The sequence below is a fragment of the Ovis aries genome, chromosome 9, assembly GCF_016772045.2.
Source record: "Ovis aries strain OAR_USU_Benz2616 breed Rambouillet chromosome 9, ARS-UI_Ramb_v3.0, whole genome shotgun sequence".
Classification (NCBI taxonomy): domain Eukaryota; kingdom Metazoa; phylum Chordata; class Mammalia; order Artiodactyla; family Bovidae; genus Ovis; species Ovis aries.
Window position 1 is genome coordinate 80966302 of NC_056062.1, and position 21234 is coordinate 80987535.

At 53.1% G+C, this 21234-nt stretch overlaps 1 protein-coding gene across 2 annotated transcripts; it reads left to right on the top strand.

Annotated features, from left to right (window-relative positions):
• Nucleotides 1-109: 109 nt before the first annotated feature.
• On the top strand, nucleotides 110-21180 carry GDF6 (growth differentiation factor 6). 2 transcript variants are annotated; one of them, XM_027973469.3, is made up of 2 exons: nucleotides 110-632; nucleotides 15988-21180. In XM_027973469.3, the coding sequence occupies exons 1-2, from the start codon at nucleotides 209-211 to the stop codon at nucleotides 16956-16958; spliced, it is 1395 nt and encodes a 464-aa protein (XP_027829270.1). In that variant the 5' UTR covers nucleotides 110-208; the 3' UTR covers nucleotides 16959-21180. The 2 variants fall into 2 exon arrangements, with proteins under 2 accessions (XP_027829270.1, XP_042110392.1); XM_042254458.2 differs by lacking the exon at nucleotides 15988-21180 and adding an exon at nucleotides 902-2927.
• Nucleotides 21181-21234: the final 54 nt, after the last annotated feature.

A 21234-nucleotide genomic window follows, 5' to 3' on the forward strand; every position in this document is an offset into this window, starting at 1 on the left:
TCCCACCCTCTCCTCCCCTCCCCTCCGTCCTCTCCCCTCCCCTCCCGGCGAGGGGCGGGAGGGGGCGTGGCAGGGCCGGGATTTGTGTGGCTGGGACCCGGCTCCTCGCACTCCGAGTCCGCCGGAGGAGCCGGGCCCCGGCCGCTGTCCAGCCGCTCCGTGCCGCCCCTCGCGCCCGGTGCCGCCGCCTCTCGGGGAGACGCTCGCCATGGATACCTCCAGGGTCCTGCTCTCGGCCGTCTTCCTCATCAGTTTCCTGTGGGATCTGCCGGGTTTCCAGCAAGCTTCCATCTCTTCCTCCTCGTCGTCTGCCGAGCTGGGCTCCGCCAAGGGAATGCGAAGCCGCAAGGAAGGAAAGATGCCGCGGGCGCCGAGAGAGAATGCCACGGCCCGGGCGCCCCTGGATCGCCAGGAGCCCCCGCCGAGGCCGCAGGAGGAGCCCCAGCGGCGGCCGCCAGAGCGGCGTGAAGCTCGGGAGCCTCCCGGCAGGGGCCCGCGCGTGGTGCCCCACGAGTACATGCTGTCAATCTACAGGACTTACTCCATCGCCGAGACGCTGGGCATCAATGCCAGCTTTTCCCAGTCTTCCAAGTCGGCTAATACGATCACTAGCTTTGTAGACAGGGGACTAGGTAAGTGGCAAAGAGGACGCCCGACTCCTTTCTCCCTGGAGGTCAGCCGCCAGGGCTCAGCTCCGGCGCTGGCAGGAGGCTGCATCTGTGAATTCGCCTTTCCGCTCTGGATACCTTCTCCTTTTCTTTTCTTAAATTGCTTTTTCTCAAGCCCAAGTACGTTTCCGAACGCGGCTGCAGATTTTATTCCAGTGTGCAATTCTCCCTGCCTCTCTTTCGTCCGTTTCTTTCTTTCTCTATTCCTTCCCTCTTCCTCTTGCCTTTTGCAGAAAGCAGCGTGGGGGCCGCATGTCTGGTGGCTGCTGGAGGAAGCGTGGAAGGCGGGAGGTGGCGGGTAGATGACCCGGGCTGGAGAGAGGTCGCGGCGGGCACTGATGAAACTCGCGATGAGGAATCCCGGATGGTACTGGGTGTGCGGTCCAAGGCCCGGAGCTGCGCGGTGGCGGACCGAGCGGCCGTGGGATCCGAGCGAGCGCTGGGAAGCCCCGAGCTCCCATCTGCTCCGGGAAAAGCCGGCAGAAGCGAATGCTGCGGTCCAGAGCAGCGAGTCCGCGAGCGGCGGGTGGAAGTGCCCCGGCCCAGCCGCTCCGCTGGTACCCGACCGCTCCTGGCGCTGAGTGTGGGCATGGTCAGCCGCATAGGAGCCCCGCGCCCTCGGGGCCGCAACCGAGTCATTTCTGCAGAGGCAGTCGCAACTACTGGCTGGGAGAGCCGGGAGCAGAGGCAAGTGGGCTGTTTGGGTGTTTTGTTGGTACTTAATCCACGTGGGTGTCTGACTGTGCTCACCCACCTTTCTCAGCCAGGCAACTCGCTTCTCTCTGCACATCGACCCAGGGGCCCCGTCTTTGGGCCCCTCCGTGGGCTCGGGTGCATGTGTGGGTGTCTGCGAAAACCCCTGCGCCTCTTCCCTGCCACCCGCGCGGGTCTGCAGCGTGGCGATTGCCTTGGAGAGAACCTCACGCTACCCTGGTCCCAGAAATTGGGGAGGGATCCGCCAGCGCCGGGCACTCAGCTCCTAAAGAGACAATAACGTGGAAGGAGATGGGATGAAGGAGGAAAAAGCAAAGGGAGGGCAAAGGGGAGGTAGGGGGTAAGGAGAAAGGAAGGAGGCATCGGTCCACTTCGCCACCGGCCCAGACGTAGCTCCTCGGCTTCGATATACCTTCCCAGCCCCCCACTTCCAGGTCAGTGAAAGTGAGGTCGCCCAGGAACTGGCCAGCGCCGGGGTTCGGACCGAGACGACCACCCGGCTGACCTGGGGACTGGCACGCCCTTGAAATTTACAGAGCAGGCCCCGAGCCCCCGGCTCTTTCCAGGCTTCAGGCCCCGAGCCCTCTTCCTTGCCGCCGCCTTCCTGACCCGCATGGGTCTAGCCCACGAGGCGTTCGCGTCTGCAGCCGGAGGTCAGCGAGGTTCACGAGCTGCCGAAAGGTCTGGGCGGCAAATTAACGCCAGGTATTTTATGGTGATTTCAGGACTAGTAAAGCCACCTTGGCAAATACACGTGGCTTCTTCGCAGCCTTGCATCAGGGTCCCCGGCCTCCCTGCTGCCGGCGCAGCTCGCCCTGACCCCACTTCCAACCCTCGCCCCACCTCTGTTGTTTCTCTGCCTCCAGATCCTTCATCCTCTCTGACTCCCTAATCGAAGACTTGCCCCAGACTTCCCCAGTCGAGAGACTAAGGAAGAACCGAGGGGATTACTCTAAAGGCCTTTCCCCAGGGAAAGAAGTCCCGGAGGCCCAGGGCGCCCGCGGTTGGGCGCGCCTTTTCTTCTCCCCACGGGAAGTGGCCAGAACCTCTGCCCCTCCCCCAGACGGACGCCCCCTAACTCGCAAGCTGCGCCCCAAGAGTTTGGCAGAGGACCAGGGGACCCTGCGGGCTGCTGGGAGGCGTCTACCGAAGCCTGCGGCGTCGGGCACGTGTGGGAGGTCTCTGGGGACTCCAGGTCCGGCGCAGACGCGGGCTCGCCTCACCCTGGCTTGCGCGGCTGCCTCTCCCCGGGCATCGCGCTGGGCGCCCCTGGGCGCCGCAGGTAGGGAGGAGACTGGCTGCGCGCCCAGCCTGGGGGAGGCAGGAGGGGAGGGCTCTGTTCTCGAGCCAAGCTCTCCAGGCTAGCCGGACCGAGATACAGACGTCCGGCTTCCACTCCCGAACGCGGTCCCCAGCCGGAGGAGACGCGGCGTGACCACCTGGCCCTCCGCGTCCAAGGCGCGGTCTCCCCCGAGCCCTCAGGTTCCCAGAAAACTGGAAGAAAAGGCAGTTCGTTGAGCCGGAAGGCTGTGCGGCGGGTAGCACGCCGCGCGGGGGCGGAGGAGTGCGAAGCCGCGGGCTGGAGGGGGCGCGCAGGGGAGGGGCGCGTTGCGGGCCACAGCCCCAGCTTGATAAAGGGAAAGCCTCACTTTCCCTCTCACTGATCTTGATGTGATGTGTCACCGGCGGTGACCTCGGGCTGGACCTTCCGGGGCTTGCTTAGCATCGGGCCCCTGATTGGAGTGTTTCAACTCAGCGATCTAATTGAGGGTTCATGTCATAACACATCAAACGGTGTCTAGTCTCCCGTGATGGAAGGGACCCGCCAGCCGCGCATCCCGGGTTCCTGGCGAGGACTTCCGTCCCTCTCACGTGGGGACTCTCAAACCGCGCCAAACCCTCGGGCCTCCCCTCCCCCAGCTGGGGATGGCAGGACAAGAAGCGAAGAGAAGCGGCCAACCGAGAGCCGCGCCGGCCGCGCTGACTTGGCGCCTTGCCTCGGGGATGTTTAAATCGCCGTCGAGTGTGGCAGGCTTGGCTTTGAGAAGCAGGGGGTCCCTCGGGGGCAGAAGCAAAGACCACGTAAGGAATCCTGAAGCCCGCTGTTGAGGCCTGAACTACTTAACGTACAGTATTTCTAAAAAGGTCTTCCTCACCTGGGGGGCCCGGAACCCCAAAAGTTACACCTAAAGCTTGCATTTCAAGAATGGGAGCGTGCGGGCGAACTTTGCCCAGCGTGGATGGATTCAGAGCGCTTTAGATCTGTGAAGACTGCCTGTTCAGTACTGCCTCACTCCCTGCCCTCCTTCTCTCAACACCCCCTTAGGAGACTTGATTGCAAGCTTTAAAAAATATGTCCACCCTTTCAGTTTGCTCTCCGATATTACCGGGATATATTGACATGTTGAGCGTTAACTTATTTCATTTAATTCTAACACCACCTCCCTCCCCCAGGAAGAAAGTGCTACAATCCCTGTTTTACAGATGATTTTAAAGGAGGCAGAGAGATTAAGCAAGTTGTTCAAGGTCACACAGCTAATGAGAGCTGAAGCATATAGCCAGTTCTGCGTGCTTTACTTCTGGTGCTATATGGATAGAGTAAGGCAAGAGGAAATTTCTAAAGGATGGTGGCAGGAACCAGAAGAAGAAAAAATTGACAGACTCCCTACCTCTGTAATCTCTCAAGACCTAGTTAGCAGTTGGAGTGAAACTTTGAATTCACAGGTCTAAAACTGAGATGCACCTTGCCTCCTCTTTGATCTCCCTGTAAAAGGCACAAACCACTTTATCCCTGACCTTTAATTTTTAAAGGTAGTTTTCACATAGCTTGTGTGTGAATGTAAGTCACTCAGTCGTGTCTGACTCTTTGCGATCCCATGGACTATACAGTCCACGGACTTCTCCAGGCCAGAATACTGGAGTGGGTAGCCATTGCCTTCTCCAGGGAATCTTCCCAATCCAGGGACTGAACCCAAGTCTCCTGCATTGTGGGCGGATTCTTTACCAGCTGAGCCACCAGGGAAGCCCTGACCTTTAAGAATGCCTCCAAATTGTGCTTTCAAGATGATTTTGGATCCACAGAGATGGGAAAGTGTGTGCATGTGTGTGTTGGCACAGTGATAGGATCAGGATGGACCGGGTTGGATATACAGACATTGCTGTTAGCACATGATAGAACTCATTAAAAGACCACAAGTACAGGAGGCTTGATCCCCAGCCCCGGGGCCTGGGGAAGGCACACAGTGAGAACTGTGAATTCAGTGTGGCTGTAAGATAGAGGGTGAGGGAGAGTGAGGCAAAACTCGAACTTTAATTTACGTAGTGAGAGAAGCACCACTGTTAATTCCAACAAGGGACCAAAAAAAGAAAAAGCCTCTTAAGGATGAAGAAAACAAAATGAACCTAAGAACACTGCTGTGAGTTAGGTTTCTAGATAATTTTGAAATAAGAATACTCTTTAGTTTTTTTTTTGGTTGTTGTTACAATAGCACTCTCAGAAAGGAGGCAGTAGGGAACAGATAAAAACCAACCAAACAAACAAACCAAAAAAAACCCCCCAAAACCCGAGATCTGAACATCCTTGAAGAACTTGACACCCTGGAAATGAACCTCGGGAGAGTTTGCCCGGGATCGCTGGCTTCTAGGTTTACCTTCTGGGTTGCTATTGCCAGGGGGCAGGGCAGGACAGTTGTGGGGATAGTCTGGCGGCGGGAAGCACTTCTAAGAGCGGCGTCGTTCACTCCTAATTGAAGTGCGTCTGGCGCGGTATGTTTATGCAAAACAGCGAGTTTCTGGGTGGACCTGGGCCGCAGAGTGGTGCAATCAACGCAGCCGGGCTTTTGCCCGAACCCTGTTGTCGTTGGCAAACGGAAAATGAAATATAAGCAGGGAAGTATTTTAATGGGGATGGAGGGAATTCACAACTGTTAATTATTTGGTGACCTTGTATTCGATTTGTTTGAGTCCCTTATAAAAACACTAATGCAGAGCAGACGGCCAAGTGAGGAAGCCGGCAGAAGGTTCCAATCTAGGCTTTATTTCCCCGGAAAGAGGGAACAGCCTTGGGAAAGGACTGCTGAGCGTTCAAGTGCGTGCGGGTGAGGACGCGCCCCTGTGAGCCCCGCGCAGAGTTTTCGAAGCCCTCCAGGTTCAGGATCCCGCTCAAGTCCAGTGAACGGTCAGGTCCTGGAACTAACCCTGGGGGTAAGGGAAGGAAGCCTGAAACCAGAAGTTTGTTCTGCCCTTCTGGATGGGATGACTAAAACATTTTTCAGGCCATAAACCTAACCCTTGGCCACGGGCTCGTTGTTAAACAGCAGTTACTGTCACTCCCATCCCTGAGGCCTTAAGGGCCGCCTTACAAATGCCGCTTTAGCAAGAGGCTAACAACGCCTAGTGTCTTCTACAGCGAGAGGCCAAGTATCGCCAGAATTCTGGGCCGGACTTCCTCAGCAGGAGAGACTAATCAGAGAAGGACACTGCTTTTTCCTGGCGCGGGAGGTTCTGGGGCTCTGGGAGTTTTCGAGTTGCTGGGGGTGGAGGGAGGGGATCGAAAAAACGTGCACCAACGTCCTTGGCGTTTCTGCGCATGAAAAAAAAAAATTCCCTAAGCCACAACCCACGACAGGCCTTGGGAATCCCTTCCCGCGCAAACTGAATCAAGACATGAAAGCTCCCCCTTCCGACCAGAGTGACTTCGGGGAACGCAAAGCGTTGGACTGATGGGCGCTCTAGTGCACCTTGTTTTTTTCTCCCAGCTGGAGCTCTGGGGTTCTGGCCGCACCCCTCGGGGAAGCTGGTGAATTCTTCCCAGGGGCGGCGTGGTCGCGAGGAGAAGGCCACTGAGCAGACAGGTGGGGGAAATATGAAGCAGGGCGGAAAGAAAACTTGTGTTTCCTGCCAGGACTTCTGCTTGCATCCACCGACCCAGAGGAAATCAACAAGAATCCCTGGGAGCCTTTAAGTGCAGAGGAGGGCTCTAGTTCTAGAACTCTGCGGGTATGGAATACCCACGGTTAAGCGATGCTCTCTGGACCTGGGAAGGGGTCTGAGTCGAGGCCGCGAGGGGTGGCGAGCAGGAATGTGGATTCACAGCGCCATTTCCTTGCTTGGTACCTACCACCTCCCTCAACCCCGTTCCCATCACCCCCACCCCCGCGCCCTTAAAGCCTGGCTGTTTATTTTTAAGCTCAGTATCGGTTAAATGGTGTCTCTTGTTTGGCGGTGGTGGTGGTGGTGGTTTGGTAGCTAAGTCATGTCCGACTCTTGCGACCCTATGGACTAGAAAGCCTGCTGGGCTCCTCTGTCTATGAGATTCTCCAAGCAAGAATACTGGAGTGGGTTGCCATGTCCTTCTCCAGTCTCTTGTTTACAGGGATCAAATAGGTCCTCGTTGGCATAATGGGTTCCAGGGAGGCTGCTGCCTGCCCTCTAGGACAGTCCATTAGCGCTGCTGGGGGCCCAGGGTTGGGTCTGCTGGCGGTGAGCTGCTGCAGGCTCTGGGAGTCGGCGGGCGGCGCCCACCGGCGCTCGCCGGGAGGCGCGCGCTGCGCGGCCCGTGGCTGGGGCGCCTGGGGGCTGGGCAGGATTTAGGGACCCGGTACTGGGCGTGCGTGCAGGGGAGGAGAAGGGCGGGTCTGAAGGCTGGAGCGGAGCGGAAAGCAGGAGCGGTGGCAGCGCGGAGGATTAATTTTGGAGTCGATCGAGAATGGTTTACCCATACCCCTTCTCCCCATAAATAACCTCTGACCCGAAGAGAATCCGTGCGCCTGTTTTGCAAATCTGGCTTCCGGGCAACTTGGTCCAGTCTCGATCCCACTTCTCAGCCGACCGCCGCTCCCATGCCCAGTAAGGGAGGCTGGGGGAGGGTGGAGCGGTGGGGGCGGGGGGTGGAACTGAAGGATGCTGACTATGGGTGATAACTGCCACCAGGAGTCTCGTTTATGCTAGCGCGTTATTTCGGGACTCAAGCCGAGGTGAATGCAGTGGAGCTGAGTTGCCACGATACCGGCCTCAGGAGGAGTGTCCGGGCCGGCACTTGAAGGAACACGCATCACTGAGGTTTCCCCTGCGCAGGAACCCCTCCATCCCGCCCCCCGCCCCGGCGCTGACCGTCCAAAATCCCGCACATAACCACACGCCAGTTTGAGTCAACCGGCAACTTCAGGACTGGTCATGGAGGGGAAACAACGTAAAATGGGAAGCTTTTCTTCTGCTTTGAATCTCCAAGCTCTCAAGTCCAAAGGCCGAGATCATGTTCCAGCCCAAAGGGCAGTTTCAGGGCTGAGATGCAACTCCCCTGGGCTCTCAGGTGACCCTATACAGGTCGACATAGCAGGTGGGGCGACCTTGGTTAAGTCAACCAGGTGTGGACCCTGCTCCAAGGGTCCAGGAGACAGCAGTGACCTGCAGGCGATGCTGCGGCTGAGGACACCGGGAGCAGGCTGCTTAGCGGCAGAGGAAAGGTACGAGAGAAGGCCGACGTGTGGGGTGGTTCTGAGCTTCTGTTTGAATTTCAACTGTGGTGCTGTCAAATTAAGATCTGAGCCAATGTGGTCGAGAGCCCAGGATAGGATGTCAGTGAAGAGAGAAGCCTGGTGAAGTGTCCTTCACCTGGGCTTTGCATCTCTGGCGCGTGAGCCCCTGCGGCCAGGAGAGTTTGCACCATGTGCGTGGAAACTGCTTTATAAATGAATGTTTCATCCTGAGAGATAAAAGGAGTCTCTTCTAAGTACCTCCGGACTCCTGCTAGGGGTGCCCAGCGCCCAGAGATCAGGTAAAGGGCTGGCATGTCTCCTTCCAGAAACTTGCTGAAAGCTCCCTGGGAGAGTGAAGTTGTTCCGAGCAGGGTGGGCATCAGGGTTCCCCTTCGCTCCCCCCACCCAACCTCACTGGTTTGCCACAGGCTGAGTGAAAACTTGCTGTGGGAACATTGAGGTTTCTCTTCCGGATAGAGGCTGGCCACCAGACTCATTCTTTGTGGTTCCCAAGGCCCCAGCTAGAGCCAGGGAGATGGGTCAGGGACGTTCTGAGGCTTTGGGAAGAGGGTGGAAAAGTCCTCTATGGAGGATTTCCAGGGGACTTCCTGGTCTTTAAAAGGTGGAAAGAAGTTGAGAAATTCAGGGCAAGCTATTGGGGAAAACACTGGGGAAGCCAACAGACCCAGAGCGAAGGCTCACTGGGTGAATGTGTGGTGAGGAGGCACTGGCCTAGGGGAGCTTCTGTGGGACTGTGATGCCATGGCCTCCTCGCACTAAGGCCCAAGGCATCATTCATGGCTACCCCTTCTCCTCCAGCTGCCTGATGAAGCTAGGGAACACCTCTCCTGTACCCTAGATTGGCTCTGTGGACAGTTTGGGCCCCACAAAGGTGCCAGCGGGAGAGTGGGAGGCGAGGAGCAAGGAGACCAGCCACTAGGGCTCTCAGGGGCCTGGTAGATTTGCATCCTGCTTACCTGCTGCCTGCAGAGGAGGGCCCTGTCCTTGATGAGGTTCTGGCTGGAGGCTAGTCTTCACTTGGCATTGTGGGAGGGACCCAGAGCAGTGGATAAAGCCTAGGGACTGAGATGGAGCAAGGTGATGGGGGTGAAGCTGAAACCCTTATGGGCCTGGCCCTTCACTGGAAGCCCTTGTTTCTATCTTGACCCCTCCGCCCAGCACCTCCCCTCCACTCACTTCTGAAAATCTTGTGGAGAGAACTGGACTGCATCTTAAAGAAGGCCAAGAGGAGGACAGGTGCGTCTTCCCCCCCAGGACCCCTTACCTGGCCATAGGTAGTTATATAGTAATATTGGCTGCATTCGTTGGGTGCTTCTGTCTGTCATGCACAGCCAGCTCTGGTTGCCTCCACTCTGACCTTTACAATGACTCTGCAAAGTGGAGGGGGGATGCCATTTTCCTGCTTTACAGATGAGGCATAAGATGCTGGGAGAGCTTATGTGATTCAGTCCATCCAAGATCAGCCAACCAATAAGTTACAGGTCAGGATCCCAATCTTGGCTCAGACTCTAGATTCCTACCCTCTTTCCATGTCATCAGTAGTAACTAACAGGTACAGGTATCCTCGGATGTCTTTCTTACTCTGTTTCATTTGCCAGCCTTCCCCCAGTGACTGTGAGTTGGCATGACGTTCTCATTTAGCGAAAGCTGTTTCCATCTAAGTTCTATTTCAAAAGGCCAGTTGTTGGCATCCCTTCGGTTCTGCTGATTAGGAAGTGATTGACACTTGGAGGTCAGGGATGGATGTCCACCCCACAGTCACCGGCAGCACAAAAGAGCTGGAGAGTTCTCAGGGTCTCTACCAGTCACACAGGTCAGCAGCTGGCAAGTCCAGAGTGGTGGCACCGATACTGGAACCAGACTGCCACATCTGTCTCTATTTTGGACAAGTGACACTTGAGCCCTCTGTGTTTTAGTTTTGTGAATCATGACATAATAATGATATGTTTTCTTTTTTTCGAAGAAAATGACTTAGATTGTTTTGAAACTTAAATGACTTATTATAAGTCTAGAATTTAGATCATGCCCAGCACACAGTGGGCTTCCCAGATGGCTATAGTAGTAAAGAACCCGTCCGCCAATGCAGGAGACATAAGACATGTGTTTGATCCCTGGGTCAGGAAGATAGATCCTTTAGAGAAGGGAATGACAACCTACTCCAGTATTCTTGCCTTGGAGAATCCCATGGAGAGAAGGGCCTGGCAGGCTACAGTTTGTAGGGTAGCAAAGAGTCAGACACCACTGAGGTGACTTCTTACGCACATAGTGCGTACAGCAGAGTTCACTGTTAGGATTTTGCTGGAGATAAGCAAAAGCATCCCAGACACGGTGAATTGTGCTGGTGGCCTTATGAATCAGTGGGACTGCTCAGCAAGGTCAGCAGTTTGCAAGGCTCAGATCTTGATGGAGGTGGGGCTCAGGACAAGAGTGTGTGTGTCGGGGGAGGGGGATGACCAGGAGATCACTGTCCCAGGAGAGGGTAATAGTTGGAGCAGAAATTACTCAGAAACCTTCATACCCCAGCGGAGAGAGGACCGAAGACTCCTTTTCACTCACCCAGTACACCCTGCTCTATTTCCAACTTGTGGACTTGGGCAATCTCAGGGCATCGGCAGGGCTGAGTGACCTGGAAAGAAGAGGCTCCAAGCCAGCTCTGAGTTCCCTGCTTGAAGGTCTTCTCCTTTCCAGGAAAGGGAAAAAACAAAAAAGGAATTCCTGGTAGAACCCAGCGCCCTTTGTGTTGGCGGCTCTGTGATGGATGTGGGTCTCACGTCCTCCCCCTGTTTGCCCTGCTGCCCAATCAGAACCCTGGAAGAGGGGCGTGGCTCCGGTCCCAGGGCTTCGGTCCGAATCAAGACCTTCAGATCGTGTCCCCCTTACGAATTGCAAGACCCTGGGCGAGGGATGACTCCTCGTGGAGCCCGCTCTCTCACCTATAAAGGAGTGAGTGCGTAACAGTTAGAACCGGCCTCGCACGCTGTCGCTGAGGATTCACGCACGCGACCGAGGTCACCAGACCCTGAGCACGTGCCCAGCACAGAGGCGCTCCTGGGAGCATTCAGGGATGCTTTTGAAGGTGGGGGTGGGGGTGGGAGGGATGCGGTTGGGGGCGGGAGAGGGAAAGCCTGAGCAGCTAAGACCTCCGGAGTCTCTTTTGTGAAGACGGGCTATTATCCTCCCCGCTCAGTTCCCACCTAGCGGACTAGGGGTGGGAGACCCCGCTGTCATCGCAGCTTTCTGGGTCGCAGCCCATCGCCGGAGGACACGCGGCCGGACGAGCGGTGGGCGGCCGGTGGAGGAGGGTGGGGCCCACCAATGGCCGCTTAGGTCACGGCGGATTTAGAGGACGCGAGCGGGACACGCGCTAATTGGCAGCTTCCTGGAGCCCAGGGTCTGGGCGCGAAGGGCCTTAGGGGGCGAGCTGGAGCTGCGGGGCGGCCTCGGGGCCCCGCAGAGTGACGCACGATGCAACCAGGACTCTCAAGAGGGACCTCAAGTTGCGGACATAGGGCAAGTCGTCCTGGGGAAACGCAGTGCGGGCCGGGCCTTTTCCGCCCCAAACCAAAGGATGTTTGGGGTTTTAGGAGGAGGCCTGCAGGATGGCGCGCGCGGGAGCCGTCCGCAGCTAGTTTAGTGCGGGTGGGCGGGGAAGGCTGCCCTACGCCGCTCTCCTGGGTATCCTGACGTAAGGCGCGCTCGGGTATCCTTTTTCTTTACGCTCTGATATTTGCTTCTTGGGCGTCCCTGGTGGCTCAGATGGTTAAGAATCTTTCTGCAATGCAGGAGACCCGAGTTCTATCCCTGGGTCAAGAAGATCCCCTGGAGAAGGGAAGGGCGACCCACTCCAGTATTCTTGCCTGGAGAATCCCAAGGACAGAGGAGCCTGGCTAGGCTACGGTCCATGGGTTCGCAAAGAGTCGGACACGACTGAGCAACTAACACTCCAATGATGCGAGAGGAGGCTTGTGGGAGGGAGTGTGAAGGGCTGGTTTTCTACCCACAGACGGCCAGGACAGCGCGAGCCAGGCCTTGTGATGCCAGGATTGTCAGGCAAAGTGTCTGCAGGGTCACAGTGGATGGTGTGTGCACTCCCCAAGTTGGAAGCCTACTCTGGGGCTATTTCTGTGATGCGTGCCTCTAGAGCAGGTCCAGACAGGTGGAGAATGTGTTCTGATGGGGAGCTTCACAGAGCAGCCACGGGTGGCGGATTAGAGGTTCTGGACACACGTGGCTGTAACAGTTAAAAAAAAAAAACACATGGGGTGTCTGTGACAGGGGGCAGGAGGAGCAGGGAGCAATAGGAACTTGGTTCTGCTAAGTGTTGCCTTAGCTCTTGCCCTGGCCCTGCGTTTTATCCCCTTGGGGCCCTCCCTACCTGGTGGGGCATCTGAAAGAGCCCAGGGGGTGGGCTCATCTAGACATGTGGTTCCTAGAGTGGGGACCCAACCAGCATCACCTGGGAACTGAGGAAAATGCAAATTCTGGGTCCTACCCCAAACCTCTGGGGCTCAAGAGAGTATGCCTTTCTGACAGGTTCCTGGGGGAAAGCTGATGATGCATTTTTAGGGACCACTGCAGGTTCAGTGGCTTGGAGAGCTATTCACACTGCTCTGCTCTGGTACCTGAGCCACCACATTCTTGCTCACATCACTTCCAGGCCCTGGTCAGCTTCTTCTCTGGGTCTGTCCTCCTAAGGGTGTGTCGACTGGCCAGTGTGTGCACCTGTAGCTGGGGAAGTGCGTCCATGCAGGTGAGGCCCCCCAAACTGTGGGATGGAGCTGGTATGGGAAGAACAGAGAGCAGGATACAGGTGGAAGCCCCCATTTGTATTCTTTCTCCTAGCTCTGGAATGGGTGGGGAAGCAGGCTGGTCTTGCTAGAAAAATCTTGTGAATCCCAAGGCTGCAGAACCAGTGGAAACCTCTTTTTACAGAGGTTTTCTCTGTTTTGATCCCTCTTGAGGATTAGAAAAACATGACTCAGCTGTGTAGACTAAGCATTATTAGTTCACACTTTTACTTTTTTTAATTTAAATTTAAAAACTTTTTTTTACAATATTGTGTTGATTTCTGCCATACAACAATGCAGGTAGGGAGGGGATTAAGTATAATTATGGCTGATTTGCATTGTTGTATGGCAGTCCATGCTTTTAAAAAAAGGAATGAAAATAAAAGCAGGCTGATTTCTTTGTGTTGCATGAGAGAAAACTAAATAAATCATCTTTTACACTTGCCTCTTCTTCCCCTATACCTCACCAACCAGTGACAAATTGTCTCAAAAGTTATGTAAGCAGAGATGGAGATGATTTCCTAAAGGATCCCAGGTTTGATTCCTACCAAGCCCTGAAAATACAGTTTGGACTGTATGCTTCATCACTTATAACCTGGCCACTCCCCAGCTGCCTTGGCTCCAGGACCTGGACTCTAATGGATAGGCAGCAGAAGCCATGGGCTGCTGCTGCTAAGTCGCTTCAGTCGTGTCCGACTCTGTGTGACCCCAAAGACATCAGCCAACTAGGCTCCTCTGTCCCTGGGATTCTCCAGGCAAGAATACTGGAGTGGAATGCCATTTCCTTCTCCAATCATGCATGCATGCATGCTAAGTAGTTTCACTCGTGTCCGACTCTGTGCGACCCTATGGACAGCAGCCCACCAGGCTCCACCATCAACAGGGTTCTCTAGGCAAGAATACTGGAATGGGTTGCCATTTCCTTCTCCAGGGAGCCATGGGGCCTACCGGCTAAATGCTCCAACTCTGGAATTAAAGAGACCTAGGTTTGGGTCTGAATACCACCACTTGTTGGGCTTCCCTGGTGGCTCAGAGGTTTAAGCGTCTTCCTGGAAGGCGGGATACCCGGGTTTAATCCCTGGGTCGGGAAGATCCCCTGGAGAAGGAAATGGCAACCCACTCTAGCACTCTTGCATGGAGAATCCCGTGGAGGGAGGAGCCTGGTAGGCTACAGTCCATGGGGTCACAAAGAGTTGGACACGACTGAGCGACTTCACTTTCACCACCACTTATTAGTTGTCAGACTTGGGTAATTAGTTTTTCCAAGCCTTGGTTTTCCCATCTGTAAAATGGGAACAATATGAGTACTTACCTTGCAGGACCAATCTGTGCTCGTGGATAAAGTAAGGATGAAAAATATGTCAGCCCTCAAGACATTGAGCTGGTGCAGCAAGAACCTTAGATTTGTCCCTCTTATCACCTCCTTAGTTTGGGGAGAGAGAAATTTGAGAGACAGGAAGGGGAAGCCTCAGGCAATCATAGGTCCAGAGATCTGGGTGGTGGTTGAATGTTGTCAGACACAGGTTTCTTGAAAGGAGAAGAAAGTGTGCTGAATTCCCACTGATTTTAATGTGACCCTGGTCGGCTTGAAGGTCTCGGCTTCCATAAATCAAGTGCCTCCAGCGGCTTTTCCCTTTTCACCTCTCTAACCCTTCCCACAGCTCCATCTCAGGTCTGGACTTGCACGACTGAGTGAGGCGGCCGGCCGCCCAGCGGTCAGCCTGGAGTGGGGACTGGATGTGGCAGAGGCTCCAGATCCAGTGCCCTGGGGCTACATCTGGACAGGCATCGAGGGCCGGACCCCAGGACCCGGTGACACTTTTACTATTGAAGTCTACCCCAACTTTACTAGCTTCTGGGGCAAGCTAGGGGCTTTGGGGATTTTTGTATTTGCTGGGTTGTAAATATTTTATGAGAAGGCAGCCCAGGAAAATCTGGTTAGCTTTCCGCCTTGCACACTTTCCACCTTGGGATTGGCTTCATGCACAGATGTGTCAAAAAAGAAGTCCAGTTCTGCCTGGGTCCCCAGGAATTCACCTTGAGTTTTTAAAAGCTTGTTATTGTCCCTCCTCCAGGTGCCCCCATTTTTTTCTCAGTGGTAACCAAAAATTTTATCTTCAGGATTAGTTGCAAAGCAAGATGATTTCAGATTGGGTAGGTGGAGGAGGGGAGAAGGTCACTCTGTGTGTGTATGCATTACTGAGTTTCTTCTCCTTGCTGGTGTATTTATTTCTCATTGGCTGCAGGGTCTTCTCAGTGGATAGATGCCTGGTGTTAGCGTTGATTCATTTGCACCCTTGCAGACTTTGGAAACCCTTCTTGCTCTTCTGTTTCTTAAGTGACTGATGAATTTAAAAAAGAAAGAAATTGCCTTGCAGCTCCACATTCTGTGACCTTCCTACTGGGCCTAAAGGTTTCAGCAAACCTGTCTGCTGGGCAGCACCTTCCACTGTTGCACCAGACGGGAATTCAACTTGGGCTGTCCCTTCAACTCAACTTTGCTTTTTTTTTTTTTTTTAAAAGCAAAGCTAAGAAACCCCAACAAAACTCCAATACCCGGGCCCTGTCCTCAGATATTGATCCAGTTGACTGAAGCACGCCCTGGTGCTGTCATTTTGAAACTCTCTAGATAGTTATAAAGGACAGCCAAGAAATTCCCCACTTACTGACTGGCGTGTACCCTAGGTCAGACAGGCCTGTAGACCCTGCGGTGAGCAAGATTGGCCAGCACAGGGGGCTAGCTCCACAGGGTTGCTGGAGGTGGGGCATGGCTCTTGCTGGAAAAGGCAGACCACTGAGGAGACAAATACAGACGAGGTCCTTGTAGATCGTGCTCAGTGCCGGGAAGGTAATACACCAGGGTCCCCCGATAGTGACCGAGGGAGTCTGCTTTAGATCAGGGTGGTCAAAGATGGCCCTTTCGGAATAGGTGACATTTGAACTGAGACGGGAATGATGAGAATCAGCCAGCCGAGAGGAGGTGTGGAAGTATCGCGGCCACAAAGGGCGCATTAGTGGTTACGCAGACTCCTGGGGGTGGGTGGGTGGGAAAACCGGGAGGCAGCTGCGGCCGCCTTCTCCACTGACTTCCGCGCAGGGTGTCCAGCGCTGATGGGGACGAAGGGGCCGCCCTGGTGCTCTTTCCGTTTAGCCGCGCTCCGCCGGGGCAGGGAGCCGGGGTGGTCAGCCCTGCGGGTGGGCGCCCCGGGACCCCCACCGACCTGCCCCAGCTCCCTCCCAGGGGCGGCCGCAGAGCTCCGGGCTGATCTCCCTCTTAAGTGAAACTGACTGTAATTATTATTATTTTTTTTAATCTCGCAGACGATCTCTCGCACACTCCTCTCCGGAGACAGAAGTATTTGTTTGATGTGTCCACGCTTTCAGACAAAGAAGAGCTGGTGGGCGCGGAGCTGCGGCTGTTTCGCCAGGCGCCCGCTGTGCCCTGGGGGCCGCCGGCCGGCCCGCTCCACTTGCAGCTCTTCGCCTGCCAGTCGCCCCTGCTGCTGGAAGCGCGGAGCCTGGACCCGCAGGGGGCGCCCCGGCCCGGCTGGGAAGTCTTCGACGTGTGGCGGGGCCTGCGCCCCCAGCCCTGGAAGCAGCTGTGCTTGGAGCTTCGGGCCGCGTGGGGCGGCGAGCCGGGCGGCGAGGAGGCCGAAGCGCCCGCGCCGGGGCCCCAGCAGCCGCCGCCCCCGGACCTGCGGAGTCTGGGCTTCGGCCGGAGGGTGCGGACCCCCCAGGAGCGCGCCTTGCTCGTCGTATTCTCCAGGTCCCAGCGCAAGACCCTGTTCGCCGAGATGCGCGAGCAGCTGGGCTCGGCGACCGAGGTGGTCGGCCCCGGCGCGGGCGCCGAGGGGTCGGGGCCGCCCCCGCCGTCGGGCATCCCGGACGCCGGGCCGTGGTCGCCCTCGCCTGGCCGCCGGCGGCGGCGCACGGCCTTCGCCAGCCGCCACGGCAAGCGGCATGGCAAGAAGTCGAGGCTGCGCTGCAGCAAGAAGCCCCTGCACGTGAACTTCAAGGAGCTGGGCTGGGACGACTGGATTATCGCGCCCCTGGAGTACGAGGCTTACCACTGCGAGGGCGTGTGCGACTTCCCGCTGCGCTCGCACCTGGAGCCCACCAACCACGCCATCATCCAGACGCTGATGAACTCCATGGACCCCGGCTCCACCCCGCCCAGCTGCTGCGTGCCCACCAAATTGACTCCCATCAGCATCTTGTACATCGACGCGGGCAATAACGTGGTCTACAAGCAGTATGAGGAGATGGTGGTGGAGTCGTGCGGCTGCAGGTAGCGGCGCCTTCCTGCCGCCTCGGCCCGGGATGGCCCGGGGGGAGGTCAGACCGCGGAGAGGCGGAGGGGAGCTGGCCCCCGACGAGGTGGAGAGCGGGGCCGCAGCCTGGACTTTTTTCGGCCGGTGGGAGACCAGGGAGTTCTGCCTTCCCAGAACCTTCCACCTGCCTGCCCAGAGGGAGAGACGGAATTTCACACCTTGCCCGGGGGGGGGCCATCCTGGAAAAACCAGCCAAGGAGGATTTCTTCAGTTTTTTTTTTTTTTTTTTTGGTCGTTATTAGTGTGGGTTTGGGTTTCCTCGTGTGTTTCAACAGATTTCCATGGGAGGTGGGGGCAGGGGAGACGCATACCTATTTCTCAACTGCTCCAAGGATTAGGGGGGGAAAAATTAATAGTTTAAGAAGGAAACCTGTGGAAGGAAGACTCACCTTCGACCACATCTCGGTCGGATTGTTTTCTGCTTATGTAAAGGAGGTGGGTCTTTCTGGCCTTGTTCCGTGACCCCGACCCAGCGCCCCTGCAGAAAGTGTTAAGGTAGAGATATTACAAAGTCTGCCTTTGGAAGAGCTTTTCAAAACAAGAGGTGGATGCAAGCGGGCCTTTGCCGCTTGCTTGTATACCCAATTCTGCCCCGGCTTCTTCGGGTACAGAGAAGTGGCAACCTGCATCTCACTCCAGGGGGCTCAGGTCACCGCCTTCACTGGCTTTTTCTGGGGGAAAGGGGAGCTGGTATGGATGGAATGACAAGAATGAGTCCAAATGGAACCCCCTGAAGGATAATGAGAAACCACAAGACCAGCCTTTGACGGGCTGACACCGAGGTGCTTTCGCCCAAGCTGGAGGTAACCTATGGAAAAGCCCTTCCCCATGTCTGTTTCTCACTGATTTCTATAGGCAGAATTTGCCAAAATTCAGACATCCCCTTTGAAGGAAAAGGTGATTTCCCATTTAAACAAAAAAGTGGGCAGAACTGGGGAATTTAGAACTAAAGTAAGAGATGCAGAGGATAGGAAAGTGACCCAAGAAGAGGAAGGGCGAAGTCCGGAGGGGAGGTGATTGCCCCCTCCCTCCCCAAGGGCTTGGATGGAGGGTCAGGCTCAGGAGCTGGGAGGAGAGGGAGGAAAGGAGGCACACGTCCTTGTCTTCGAAGTTTCTTTGGAATCTCTCTTCCCTCCCCTCTCTCTGACATTCCTGAAAGATTACCAGCCAGCAATAGCCCAGGGCTCCCCCAAAAGAATTGTTTCAGATTGTAATTACCAGTTAGGCAATGTTTTTTAAACTTAGTAATGAGAAACTGTGAAAAGAGCAAAGTGTTACATTGAGCTTGGGGTGGGAGATGGGGAACCGTGTGGTGAGGAAGAAGGCAAGGGTGGAATTCATCTTCTGGAAGCAAGAGAGAGCCCCGGTGCAAGTTAAATACCCATCCTTAGGTTGCCAAAAGCATGAACTTTCCCCAGCCTGCACCAGTGTTATTTTCAAACATTGCCCATAACTAGGCCCTTTGAAGAATTAGCTTCCTTCTTGTCTTTGACCATGAAATGGTTTAAACAAGGGAACTTGTACCAACCATTACAAGACCTTTTTGTTCTTCCTAAGTGGTGTTGCTCTCTCTGGATCTAAACCTGTTGCTTGTTTGGTTCAGAGAACTACAAACTATCCAAGAAAGGGTGAGACTGATAATAAATGCTAATATAAAATGCTAAGTAAAAAAGAAAAAAAAAAAAAGACTTGGCCAGGAGAAATAATTTAAAATGCACATTTGCTTTGGATGCACTGTTGTTCTGTTAAGGCTGTATATATTTGTTTATTTAAGGTGACTGAAAGTGCAAAGAGGAAATGGACAGCATGCAATTCATCTTAATGTACAAAACGTTATATGCACTCAAATGTTATAATTTCTAATATTTTTTAAAGTTTATATTCGAGTTGTACAAAGTTAAGCATTCATCAGATATTTCATTCTTTCATAATGTTATCATTTTCTTAAATATTATTACAAAATTTTAAGTCTGTCTAATGGAGAGTTTTTTTTAAACTGTCTACCTCACTATAATACAAGTATTTACAACACAAAAGTTGCCAGACGTCAATTAATATTCAAAACATTTTTTACAGTACACTTTTCCTGGATGATACTCAATCTAATACTGTATTATTAAACTCATTTTTTCCCCTTAATAAATCTGCCTGTTTTATATGGATCTATTTAGAAAAATCATGTTCTCAAGGAAATACTGTCAGTGGTATTTTGGTCCACTATGGGACTGAATGTCTGAAAAGGTGTTGATGATTTTGAAATCCGTCATTCAGAACATTGCAGCTTCTCCTCACAACTCTTCCATAACTCTCTTTTCATAAAATTTTCATTCACTAGATTAAAGCCAAATCCTTGTCAACTGTTAGAACAGCGTTTATGAGACTATAACTCATTCCAACATCTCCAAAGCCCAGATAGGAACTGGATTGTTTCTTAGTTTCTTTAATGTTGAAAAAAATTGTAAGTTAGCTAGGCCAGCCCAGATGTCCATAATTACCACTTATGTTATGGTGCAGGGGGAGCAGAAGACATGAAATGCTCCTTGCTATAAATTAGGGAGCCCGTGTATAAGTGTGACTCTGCATGTTCACTTTGTGTCAGGCATGATACTGTCCATGGATTATCTCATTTAAACCCCTCAGAAACTCCATGAAGTAGGTGTTATTATAACCCCCATTTTGCAGATGAGGAGACTGAGGTGTGGCAAGTTTAAGTAACCTGGCTGTGGTAGTTAGGATTTGAACTTTGTTCTTTCAGATTCTAGAACCTGAAGAATTAACAGCTATACACTTCTACCCTGAGATATCTATCTGCTCTCTAATTGGTCCTGAAAAGGGATTTTCGGCTAGCCACTATTGTCGGAATGACCAATTGGAGGAGGAGTTCCTGCTTCAGGGGCCACCAGCATTGTCTGAAGTTTTGGAATATGTGAATTATGACTGCTGGAATAAGGAACCTGAAAAATGGGTATGGATTGCAAAATCCTAGGAGTTCTCAGTTTAGGACTTGCTTCTGCAAATGCACGGTTTAGGTCATTGCTGGGCTTCTGTAGCGTCTCTGCAATTTTCTGGAACTGCCTTGGGTGTGGTTTTTGTGAATTTTGGTTATCAAAATACTGATTAATTTACAGATAGGTTATGTTTCAATAGACTGGTTTTAAGAGGACTGTTAAGAATTGAGAAACATTTTCCTTTGGAAGCAATGTTGTTTGAGGTGCCAGGTCATCTTGCAAAAGCTTTATTTACCCTGATGGAAATTCTGCCCCCGACACCCCATGGAAGTTTTTAACAAAGCAATTTTGACCAGTGGGTTTTGGGCACAGACAATCACTTGAGAAAGCAAAAGAGAAGCTCCTCTTTCCTGGGTGGAGTCTCTTTTTGAAACAGTTGAAAATTCTTTGCATTTTCCCACCCTTTTTTTGTACCCTTCACTCAAGTCCTTCAACCTCTCAACTGCCCCAGGACTTCCAGCCCTGCCCCCTACTATACTGCCAATCCAGAGATTTCCTTTCTCTGCACAGATATTTCCATCCCTAAAGTAATTTTCCTCTCTTTCCTCTATCAGAAAATTTATTTCTCAACTCAGATGTTAGAAGAAACAATCTGATTGAATTACATGAAGATGTTAATGTCTCCAAGACATTTGCAGTTTAAGAAAAAAAAAATCTTGCTTAACTCAGATCTCTTGTGAGTGATGTGAAGTCAATATAGGAGGACTCAACACAATTTTGAGCTAGGCACTAAACACAAAAGGATGAATGAAGACACTTAGCAATGTGAAATTTTTTGGTGTCCATTGGGGGATATTTTGTGCGATAAAGAGACTATTCACAGCTAACATTTAAAAATTAATATACAGTGTATTAAAGCAAGCAGTTAATAACTTAATTCTTTCTAATGCTCGTTAAGTTTAATGAATGTAGGCCCCATGAAACTTTTTTTTAGCCTTGTTTTATTTCTATATTCTTAGCATACAGAATAGTGCCCAACATATGGCATATACTCAATAAATATGTTAAATGAATATTTAAAAATCCAATTTTACTTATAATCTAGTAGTTTTAACAAGCATTTTCAAGGGAGCCTTTGATTTCTGTCTTTTCAACTCAAGTTGAGTGGACCAACCCCCCTTAATCAACCAATTCTGGTTACAAACCTAGATAATAAACTTCTTTTAAATGTCGTACATTGCTTTTGTCAATTCAATATATTCATTTTCCCCTCAAGCCCTTCACATTTC